Genomic DNA, 12,444 nt, shown 5'->3' with positions numbered 1-12,444 from the left:
CAGATTGTGTCAAAAAAGGCAGCGCAGTACAGATCTATTTATATCCAGGACTTTCTTAAAGAGAGTCTTTAGTGGTGTCCTGGGGTTGCTGTTGGCTTCTTCTCCTTGTTTCCTAAGCCTGACTTGAACTAGTAGTCTTTTTCTATATGAGCATTAGTTCCCTAAACAGCTGAGTATTCCCAGGGTACAGACTTCTCTGTTTGCTCCCCACCACCTTTCCATTTGACAGTAAAAGATCCATGGATTTGTTCAGTAGTTTTGGCCAACAGAGCTACGTCCTACTTCTCGTGAGCCATGAACCCTGATACTAGATTCCCAGTAAGCTACAGTGCAATAGCTGGTAATTCTTCCTGTGCCACGAGATCTTGGGCTTAGGCCTCAGTGACGAATTCATTACCTGAGAGAACAGGCTACCTCTGCCTAATGTTTTGTTTGCTACATGGGTCTATGGTAATGTTTCTTTTACTGGGTTTCAACACATAACTCCATAAAGTTCAAACATTAGCTCATGGATTCTGATTATTTTTGTTTATCATGGTCTCATCAGATATCCCTGGCTAATATGGAACTCATTGTGAGGACTGCTCTCTGCGTGCTGGGATTAAAGGCATTTGCCACCATGTCAAGCCTGACAATCCTAATATCATCACCCTTCCATTTCCATGGTACTTGGGCCTGAGCTAGGTTCCATTCTCAGTTCTGTCCCTAACCTTTGTTTACAGATGCAAAAGCTGGAATGGAGAAGGGGCTCTTAGGGGAAGGTCTAGGTTTCTTCGTCGTTGTTGATGTTGTTGTTTGGTTTGTTCGTCTGTTTTGTTTTCTCCTTTTATACAAACACACTTAAAGAGATTCTGAAGAGATTCTCTACCCCATGCATGCTCATATGACCTTTTGTTTTATCCCATAAACCATAGGTTTCTTTCTGATTAGTTATCTCTCCAACTCTGCTCTCATCATCTCATCCCATTTTTTAACCTAGGAACCAATAATGGGCACACACAGAGCTCCTAATATTTCACATAACACAGAGATTTGGCAAATGGTGGACTGCCTGATACATATCTAATCATAAAGTTAACTCATACGGTTGTGGTTATGCATCTTTCCCCTGACCCTTGACCTCTGAAATTGGGGCTTTTTTTGTTTGTTAATAATCTGTAGTGTTGTTTTGTTTTTATTGGTGAGGTGGCATCCAGGAGGAAGTTTCACGTGTCTCTTAATAGTACTGTTTTGTCTTCGTTTCCTTTTTTGTTCATGGACTATAGTGACCAAAAGCTTTTAAAAAAAAGACTATATTCGAGAAAGGCTTTTAGAGTTCTTTTAAAATTAAACCAAAACCTGAAAGTGAGACAAAAATATTTCTCAAAGTCCTGAATCTTTACAGTAATGACATTTTAGAGTTGAAAACACATCCTTGTTTGTTTTTAGAAACAAATAAATAAATGTTTGTTTTCCCACTAAGATCTTAAATTTCACGGTAATGAACCTACTTGGAAAGCTGCAATGTTAGAATATAGAGAGGATGTTTCAGAATGCTTCTGCTGCCTACATCTTAGAAAATCAAAAGAGAGTGGTCCCTTAGCCTGGCAGGGAATAAAGAGGAAAGCTTGTTCAGCGGCTGCCTGTGCAGGGTATTTGTGAAGATGCATAGCACAAGCTCTGAGAGGGTAAGGCTTCATGATTAATGGTGTTTATTCTTGACAGAAGCCTCCTTTATTTATCTGCAATACAGTTTAGTGATTTTATCAGGCACCTGAATGAAAAATATTCAGTCATACCAATATTGCAGTGTAAATTGAGTAGAGTCACTTTTTATTATATCTTTTTGCCTTATCATCCACACAGTAATTTTCTAGCAGAGGTTTGATATGGAAAGGCTGGATTAGTCGTACTTGACACAAAGCCTCTTCAATTTCCCCTAAAAGTTCAGGCTTAGAAGTGTGTGTGTGTGTGTGTGTGTGTGTGTGTGTGTGTGTGTGTGTGTCCCTTATATATAAACATCTGCCTCTTATTGAAGCAGTTTCAGGATTGAAAAGAATAATGTTAAACTGTACAAGCCTGGGTTTGGAAAATTGTTAATATAAAAATCTGTAATGGCTGTAAACTCAGTGTAAAGCCCCACTGCTGGGCGAGCCTTCACATGAAGCGTTGCTGGGTTCATGGTCTCACTCTTCTAATCAAACACCATCAGGCATCATCAGCATAAAGCCTTACCCTATCATTTCTTTGGGAAATGACATCAAAGCAGAGCATGATGGTGTCCTAAAGAGGACATCAGTAGCTACAAAGATGGCGGTGCTGTCACAGAGAAAGGAAAGGAAAAGGAGAACCCATTTTCTGATTAAGTAAAGCTTTACTTTCCTGGCTCAGAAGTCCACGTAGACCTGACTTCAGTGTGAATGTCTTACCTTTAAGTATGAAAGTAGGTTCAGCATGATGTCAGAATTAATTTCTTACACTCTAGAATTGTGCTTTTAATTATTGATTTGTACCCAAAGTAACTTCGTATGCAAAACAAGTCCAAGGTTATTCCTTCTGGGATCTTAAAAATAACTATTTGTCTAAAATTGTGTAACCATACATATAAATACACAACCATGAAATGAGTTATCGTTTTAATGCTTTTTAAAAGTTCTTTGTATATTTTTTATCATATTCTTTCCTATCCCTCAAGTCCCCATAGATCTTTCCCCCTTCTTGCCCACGCAGCTTTTTCCTCCTAAAACAAACAAACAAAAAGAAAAAAGCCAGGAAAAAGCTGGGAGTTCTAGTTCTATTTCTCTTGGCCAACTGCTCCCAAGCATAGGACAGTACAGTGCAGTGTGTTCAATAATTCCTAGTGTTACTCATTGAAGAAAACTGCTTTTCCCCCTCCCTGCCTCCTAACAACTCTTTGTAAATATTGTCTTGGCTGGGGGTGGGAATTTTTGCCCAGTTCATTTTTGTTAATGCTGAGATTTTTGTCTGCTGTGAGCTTTTGTATGTCTTATGCTTGCTGCCGTGCTCCCTGTTAGTCCATATGTGCACCAGTGCTCTTCTGTCCAGAACAATGTGGACTTAGGAGTCATTTTTCTCCTACAGTTAGTAGGTGTCATGGCTTGACTCAGATTTTCTACAAAGTATGAAGGCTAGGCTTCTTCATTACTCTGCCGATGTGACTCCTAGACAATATCAGAAGTTTCACAGTTATAGGTAGCTCTTAGATGGGACTTGGCAATTTGCTGGGTGACTGCATGTTTCAAAATCAAAATATTTTTATTTTTGATATGTATTTTCTTTTGGATCCAGGGTATTACTTGATGTTTTTGTATTTTAAATAAATTTTCCTATAGCCAAGTATTGAATATAGTTTGAACATTTTATCATCTCCTTGTGTATCCACCTCTCTCTATTGTCACTGGTGCCTCATGTTCATCGACTTTATTCCTCTAAACCAATGGTTCTCCACCGTTTGACCCTTTAATATAGTTCCTCATGGTGTGGTAACCCCAACCATAAAATTAGTTCATCGCCACTTCATAGCTGTGATTTTGCTGTTGTCATGGATTGTAATGTAAATATCTGTGTTTTCCAATGGTCTTAAACTACCCCTGTAAAAGAGTCATTTGACCTGTAAAGGGATCAAGGTTGAGAACAGCTACTTTAAAACAGTCTCTCTGTCTCTCTCTCTCTGTCTCTCTCTCTGTCTCTCTCTCTGTCTCTGTCTCTGTCTCTCTCTCTCTCTCTCTCTCTCTCTCTCTCTCTCTCTCTCTCTCTCTCTGTGTGTGTGTGTGTGATACTGTCACTGGTAGGTACTCTGTTACTATTAGAAGGAAAAAACAGGAGAAGCAGTTCAAGATATAAGCATAGACAAGGATGTTCTGAGTAGAACCTTTGTTGCTCTAGAAATTTTTCTATTATTTTGTTGAAAATGTCTTAAGTCTTTTCAATGAAATACTTCCTTTTTATGCCTCTGATTCTTAGATTTGTTTTTTCATGGTGTTCTATTCATCTTGACGTTAGTACTCATACTTGACTACTAATTTATTAGTTTATCTTTTCTTTGTTTGAATGTTAAAGTTTCTCTAACTTGTTTTCAGTCTTCAATATTCTGTTTTTTCTTCAGTCCATTCCTTGGTCAAGGCTTTTATATTTTAGGTAATCTGTTTTTCATTTCATTTTTTTTTCTTGTAGTATTTAGAGCCTCTTTAGAGTTCATCCTTTATATCTTATATGGTCTTTATTACTTTCTCACATGTTGCTGATCTGTTGGGATTCATTCAGAAATTTGGGTTTTTTTTTTTTTTTTGGTTTGTTTGATTTTTTGTTTTTTTGATTTCTTGGAGCACTCCTGTCATGACCCTTTTGAGCTCTCCGGGACTGAAGGAGTTCACATGTAATTCATGCTTTGGGATAAGTAGTTTTGAGGAATTGTGCTGCTCAGTTTCTTATTCACTTATGTATTTGCACTAAAAGTTGCACATCTGTAGTCAGATAACTAATTGAATGGTTTAGTCTTTAAAAATGTACTCATTTGCTTATTTATCTCAAATCACCATGATGTTTCCAAGGGAATGCTTGCTCTGTTCAGTAGGGACCTCAGTGTTGTAGAGTTGGGGTGTTGATTTGCTCTGCTACAGTGGCAGCTGGGACTAGAAGCCACACCAGTATATCACAAATATTAGAATATTTTATGCAAGCCAGCAATGATGGCATAATAAGAGTCAAGTTAAAATCTTGCAACATCAATAATTTAGGGGCAAAGGAGAACTAAAATACTGAACGCACTAATACATTTTTTATTGGGGATATGTATGGAAATGAAAGGGGAGCAGTGCAAACAGCAGCAGCAAAGGAACCTAGGTTAGATTGCTGGTTTAAAGCAAAAAGTAGCCGCAAAAAATACACTGAAGAGGAAACAGTTGATGTGAAGAAAAGGATGTAAGGAAGACATAGCTGGAGAATAACTGAAAAGAGAGAGAGGTAAAGACTGAATTAAATGAAGAACCATTCCAGGTTTTTAAGGAGGCTCAGCGATGGAGCATACACATTCCTTACTAACTAATGTGTGTTTTCTAGTGTTGAGGTGAGTGGAACAGGAGAGAGCAGGGACACATGGCGGACTAGGGTGTACTTAGAGTATGAGTGACTGGCTTCCTGACTTGCCTGACTCCTGCTCCTCTGTAGTTGTGCTCTGGCATCTCTGCCTTTCTTTGGGACATCCAGTGGCAGCTGATATTCTAAGTACTTCATAGTATAACAGAAGTCACACGAACACCGGACCAGCACTACAACCGGAGACCATTGGTGGGACTGGCAACTGAAACCCCACATGTGCAGTAGTCAGTATGGCAACCCATCCCACCGGTCCTGGAATGTGGAACATAGATAGAAGGATATGCATACATGAATGGGATGCTTCTTTGCTTTGCCATTGACAAGAAACCTCTGATTTGCTTTAACAACAGCTGTTTCTACTCCCAAAACTCGTATACACAGTCTGTCTTCTGTTCTCTACTTGACACTCAGACCACTGACCTAACAAGTCTGTTTTTGTTCAATAATAGCAAGTGTTATATTTTTTTTTACTACTTTTAAGGTCACCAAACTTCTTATAAATTGTGAAAAGTTATATATATATATATATACACACACACACATATATACACACATATATATATAATATAACCATATACATATAGTTCTAAATTTAATTGATAGCAACTACTATGAGAAACTTCAATATGTGCAGCACTAAGAAAATGTGTGTATCTTCTGAAAACTTAGTAGTGAACAGTATGTTCAGAAGACTGAACACAGTGAGTACATGCAGCTCAGTGAACTGTAGTGTGTCTCCAGAAATAAAAGCATCTGCCAAGTGAACAAGACTAGAAATAGAACATTGTGGTACATCTGATCTCCATGCTATATATATATCACTGTGCACACAGGGGTAAATGTTCTAATATCATTATGTTTATAACATTGGTTTTAGGCATTATTAAATGTTGTATGAGTTACTATGCTACCTATAGTAACCTTTTAGCTGGATATTCTGTCCAGTATCCCTCATTGTAGTTCATTCATTTTCATAACTTTGTTACTGTATGAATTATTTTGTTCACTATCCTATCATTAGATACCTTTTCTAATTGTATAGAGGATAAAGAGTGTGATCTTCTGTGATCGTCTAGTCCAGATGTCACATGTGCATTATTAGTTGGGTATGCCACTGGATAGTACAATATGAATGTACTCAAATAACCAATCCATAGCTGTGTTCTCACAAGGAAAGTCCAACCTGTGCTACTAGTGGCTGAGCAGTCTCATTGCTGCACATTGCCTTAACCATTACTTATCGTTTTTATCATGGGCAGCATGAGTGATTGCATGCTATGATGTTAGCAACCCCATAAAAGAGATGAACCATGATACCTAATTTGGTTAGAGAAGGTCATCTAATTCTAACTAAGAAGTCCAGCCGTTCTTGCAATGACTTTTTGTTGGTTTTGTTCCTTAGTGGCAACATCGTAGTATACTATTAAAATGCTCTATTCTTTTTATTGTAATCTAGTTTCTTGACCTTATAAAATTAGTTTTAAATTATAGTCACAAACTAAAACAATTTTATATTGTTTGATTTCCTTTGGGGAAATCATTAAAAGTCTTTACTTATCTAAGACTATGTTTGCTGCACATTTCTCAGATTCCCATGGGCATCTGGAAACAAAGTGGCATGCACCCTTTAGGCCTTGAATAGACAACTGTAGAATCTCCAGAGGAGGCTTTCCCTATGCGGGTACCAACTGGGGATTCTGGGGCTCTGAATTCACCCAAGATACAAAGAAATAGCCCATCCTTTCATCCGAGCCCTGGAAGCTCAGTCAGTGTTTACTGCAGTTTTATTGAGAGGGCCATTGCCATATTACTGTAATCCCGTGCTACAACATGCACGGCAGGGTTCATGTCTGGTTTTAAGTCAGTTTGAAATATCATCGTTTTCCCTGCATATTTGTTGCTTGTTCTTTCTGATCTCCGTAACAGAGCCCACACAGTTCAAGTATATGAAGGTAGAGAAGCATTAGTAATCTTCACTTCACTTCTTAGGAGATCTACGGAAGTTTAAGCCAACAAAAGACACATCTTTTCTTTCCTTCCTTCCTTCCTTCCTTCCTTCCTTCCTTCCTTCCTTCCTTCCTTCCTCTTTCCTTCTTTCTTCTTATTGCTACTTTAATCATCAGTTGAATACTTTTTAAAACAAGTTTGACAAATATTTACCAAGTCAAGTTTATGATAGTTCATAAAATACATCCATTTGTATGTGTTTTTCTGGCTGCCTGTATATTTCCTTATATAGAATTCTTCCCTCCTCTTGTTACTGTTTTGATTAGTTCCTTCAAACATCAATGTCCGCTAAGGGTGAAGAGTTTAACCTTCTTTCACAAATGTGTGTTGCACTGCAAATATGAGCCTATGGGGATGGGTCTCATACATCCTCATTTAGACTGCCACATTGGGTGATGTGGAAGTTCACCTTAGACAGAGTACACAGGGAAATGGAGCAGTGTGGAAAGTGGACTTGTGGCCACTGCTGTAAATTTTCATGTGGACGTTATTGGTTTAGGATAAAAGAGGTTTTATTGGCCATTTTGAAAAATCATTGGCATTGGGTTTGCATGTGTGGCTTTAGCACTCGCAGAAGCAGGGTAGAAACTGTTGGTGTAACTGCACCTATGTCATGGGTCAGGAGACTGATGATGAGTAGAAGTGAGTTGTAACCCACATCCAGGACCTTTCTTCAAAGGCCCTGAATTTCATTAGTGATCTCATAATCTTAGCCAACCCCTTGTGGTTCTTTGACTTTACTTTAAAGGAGTTTTAAAAAACCCAAGGAGGTTCTTCAGGGAAGAGACAAAGTGGATTCATGTTCCAGTTGGTACTGCGAAGACTATAACTAGATGCTTATAGCAGCTGAAATCATAATTGCCCAATTTTTCAACCGACCAAGATAGCTTCAGTAGTGGTGTGGACTGCAGTAAACGGTGGCCCATCTTATTAGTGGAGTAGTACATGGTGCTGAAAAGAAATGGGTTTTTAAAGGCAAACAGGAACTACGTCATTTCCAAGAAGGTGGATGGGATGCAAAGCTGTACTCAAACAAGATTCGGAAAGGCAAACATACATTTTTCTATTATGGAACCTACATTTCCTTAAACCATGAACATGCAGCTGTTTGGAATGGTGTACATGAGGAGGAGGAAGGAAAGAGGATAATGGCAAGCAGACATTACCAACGTTCACTTATGTACATATATAAGACGTCGTAATAAATCCATTACTGCAGAGTGAACACACAGTGTAGGGAAGTAGAAGGTGTTCACCAGTGAAAAGACGTTTAAGGAAACAGTTGCTTATCCCTAAGTGGAAGAAGCCAAGTGAGAGGCCGTGCCCTTAGAGAATATTGAAAACAGGAAGAGTCTGCCTGTGTGTGGTTCAGAGGTATCAGAAATCCATACTGCAGCTTAATTTTGAAAGTCAGGCTTTTTCTCCTTCTCCCTCTCCTTCTCCTCCTTGTGCTTTATCCTCTCTCCCTCTTCCTCTCCTACTTTCATATTTGTCAATCCTGATCTATGTGCCTGCGTATGTTATACGATACGATTTTATATGTTCAAATGTATAGATGCCCTTGTGTATTCTGGGTGAGCCTTTGAATAGCAGAATCATGGGACTTCAATCAACCACGGGATAAACCCCAACCCTCATTCCTACCGACAGCAAAGCACAAAGAGCCTAGGTTACACAGCTGCCAGCTACTGAGCTCACTGCCTCAGGCTTTCTCTTACTGATGTATGATGCCTGTCTCGGATTCCTGAGGAGTCCTCACTGAGTCACCATTGTGAAACACTTTCTTGGGGAAGTGGGTGGCTTGCATTTACCAGATTGCCTGTTTCCTGAGGGCAGTTAATGAGCAGTGTGCACACCTCTCTGAAGCCTGTCCCAGTCACCTTGTCTGTAAACAGTGATCCCCTATCTCTGAGTGCATCTGTCTGGAAGGAACACATTTGGCAGATGGTTAAAGTCTAACCGATTTAGCTCTAAATCTTGGATTAATATCCTTTCTGCTGATACTTCTCACTAGTATGTGAATAGCCTTGAGACTGGCACTCTTTTCAGGAATGAAGTGGTTAGGTCTAGAATCTCACTGAGAGCCTCCTGTAGATGTTCCCTAGGTCTTCCTGAGGGGAAAGCTCAGAAGGAGGCTCTGGAGCACCTGTCACAGGTGCAGTGAGTAAACCAACCGTGGAGGCTCAACCTCCTTGCCTTACTCTGGGATTAGTGGCTACCCCAGCAGTTTCTCCATGGTTCCCAAGAAGAATGTAGGTTTGTCTTCAGGGGCATGATTCTCCTAAGTGGAATTCGGTCTGATGAGGACAGAATATTAGAAACAGAATAGGTTTTCAAGATTAAAAACAGGACAGCCTACCAAGAAGGGTAAAATGCCCCATCATTGTGCAGTTCCTATCACTCAGTCTGCTGGGACCACCATGGTGTTTCCAGAGGTGTCTTGTCAAGGACTCAGGGAAGTGATTAATATGTGTGAGTTTTCTTGTATCTCAGCACAAAATTTATGTTTTAGAGGATTTTTTTTTTTAAATCAAACTGACCATTCTTTCTGGTGGAAATGAATGTGGGCTTCCCCTGTACTCTGTAAGTGACCTAACATGTCTGAATGAAGTCTGATTTACCCAGCTACAGAAGGGCACTTGGAGATTAGGGGGTGGTTTTCCAGAGACATGAAGCGAACTCTGGTACACCCTCTGCCAGTTTCTGTTTACTTGGTTGGATGGAATAAAGGCCTTTTAACTTTTCGAATTGATACATAGTGAGCATGACGTCTAGTAATTACCCATGTGTTATATCCAAGTTTTATATCAGTATGTTGTTACACGTTTGCAGATGCTAAGAACTATGTGATAAGGGCTTCTTACTATCTGTGTATAAATCTAGGAAACGAAAATTTTAGTTCCAGAAGGAACTCCAAGTAACAAATATGCCTGAGAGAACCCTCACACTCCCAGCACCTTGTTCCAACTTATTTTCTAGGAGGGGAACATCAGGTCAGTGCCTCACATACCCAGTCTACTCGCTGGAGCCATTTCTATTATGATCCTACTCTGGCAGGATGACAGAGCTAGGGGCCCAGTGGCTTTTGCTTCTCTGGGGGAGGGAAATGGCATTTTTCACAGTTTGGTTTCCCACCCCTCATATGTTCTCGGTCGCTCTGTCTCTCTTACAGTCCGCTCATCTTATGGCCATGCTCTGTGCAGATGAGGCCCTCAGTGAGGCCAGAGCCTATCATGGCCAGTTCCCTGGATCATGCCCAGGAGGAGTCTATTAGGGAGGGAGCGCAGTGGTGCAAGGCTTTGAAGATCTGTGTTCTAGATATGGCTTTCCCTGGGATGCCAAGAGTTGGCCGAATGTCTGTGTGTGGTAAGAATGGAGGTGCAGATGTGCCTCTCTGAGATCAGATACATCAGGGAGCTCTGTAGCGTTTACACTTCAGGAAAGCAAACCTCTTTCCTTATCACATCGCTCTCCAGGCCTGGGCTTGATGAAACCCTGATTCTTTTCCAGATCTCTAAGTCCCGGTTTTCTCAGTTGTTGGCTCCTTACTAAACATAACTAGTAAGGATCCACATGAGAAACGAGTTGTAGCTGAAACCCAATTCTGAGTATTGCCTCTTGAAAAAGAGAAGTGGCCTTTAAATACTGGAAATTGTTTTTCCTTATCTGCAAGCCCACTGGAAGTGTGGACACAGGTATAGAGACAGACTTCAGATTACTGACAGACTTGCGTTTGGTCTTCACTCTTATGGGCAGCTTTGCCATCTAGAGCTAGGCACATCCTGTTTTGTTTAATAATGAAGCACTATAAGGTAAGAAGTAACTTTTAAATGCTCCCATTTAATAGTTGGTTCAGTTGGTTCAGTGAGCTGTTAGGACTTTCAGTAAGCCAACAGCCAACTTAGTATGTGTGTGTTATATTAGGGATCAAAACCAGGGCCCTGTGCATAAGCAGGTGTTCTAACACTGACCTAAAACCTCATCCATTTTTGAGACAGTCTCTTAGGCTGGCCTTGAATTAATAGCTATATCATAATTCTTGAAGTCATGATCCTTATGCCTTAAGACTCCTGATTTCTGGTATTACACTTACCTACAACCACATCTGACCAAAGCTGGCTTTTTAAAAAATCTATCTTCAGAGTACTGTGAACCAGCTCAGAACTCTGTTTTCTTTGCTCAACTAATTTGATAGGATTCTATCCGGGTTACACCATCCTGATATATTAAGGTAAGAATGCTAAAAATTGATTTATACTAATTTTTCCCAGGGCTCCTTGAGTTCACTTAAAGTCTTATGTTTCTTCACAGAATATGAAGAACATGTGTATATATGTTTCTTTACATATGAGATGTTTGTCTCATGCATATGTCTTGTGTCTCTTTTTCTGTTTCTAGGCCTTCTGCCTTATCTAGTAGTCCAACGTATCCAGACTTGCCTTTCATTAGGATCTCCCCACACCGTAACCCCACTGCAGCTTCAGAGTCCCCCTTCAGCCCCCCACACCCCTACATCAACCCATATATGGACTACATCCGCTCCTTGCACAGCAGCCCATCCCTCTCCATGATCTCCGCTGCCCGAGGGCTGAGCCCCACAGATGGTAAGTCTCACACACTTTTACATTTCCCTGTGACACTGTGTAAAGCAGATCTAGCATATGGTAAGGTTTTCCTACACGACAGACACTGGGGCAAGTGCTTTAAGTTCAAAATTTAATTCTAGTTAGTAGCACTGCTTGGTGGGTGGCGGTGTCCATATTTTTGTAAGGACAGGTTTTTTTTTTTTTTTTTTTTTTTTTGGAGTTTAGAGAGGATTCAGGTTTCAGGAGTAATCAAAGTGGGATTCAAAACAAGATCTGACCTCCTTGCTGTAAATGCCCTCCTCTTCCGCACTCCACACATGACTAGACAAGCCCTTCAGGTATCACCATACCAGTGCGAATTGCCTGAGTACCTTGCCCATCTTCTAATGAATGCTCTCATGTTCTGTACGTCAGAAAGACACATTTACGTAGATCTGTCTCTGAGAGCAGAGCTTGACACACTACTGTGCATAGCATCTGGGGATCCTGATGGGGGCAGAACAGTGTGGAGTGGGGGACATGAGTCTTTTAATCTTATAAAAGCTTCCAGGTGATGTTAATGCTGTTGGCCTATGGTGGGCCATATTGTATGTAGCAAGAGCTTAGGGAAGAAAAAAGACCCATTATTATGTGTGCCTTCAGTCTTTGAACATGCCAAGTAAAACTAGAACAATGAGAAATAAGAAAGAGTTAGACTTTATTCCTGTAATCTCTGATACTTGTTTTAAACTTCAAATGTAGGATTCATTTGGAG

At 40.1% G+C, this 12,444-nt stretch overlaps 1 protein-coding gene across 1 annotated transcript in view; it reads left to right on the top strand.

Annotated features, from left to right (window-relative positions):
- The window catches only part of Gli3 (GLI family zinc finger 3), a 271,135-nt gene that overhangs the window by 168,428 nt on the left and 90,263 nt on the right, over window positions 1-12,444 (top strand). Inside the window, exon 5 of the mRNA NM_080405.2 lies at window positions 11,503-11,708. Coding sequence (NP_536330.2) covers window positions 11,503-11,708 — 206 coding nt within the window. The remainder of the gene's footprint in view (window positions 1-11,502; window positions 11,709-12,444) is intronic.

This window comes from Rattus norvegicus, chromosome 17, assembly GCF_036323735.1.
Source record: "Rattus norvegicus strain BN/NHsdMcwi chromosome 17, GRCr8, whole genome shotgun sequence".
Lineage (NCBI taxonomy): Eukaryota > Metazoa > Chordata > Mammalia > Rodentia > Muridae > Rattus > Rattus norvegicus.
Note: the sequence above shows the minus strand (reverse complement) of the source record. Positions and strands in the feature narration are given on the sequence as shown.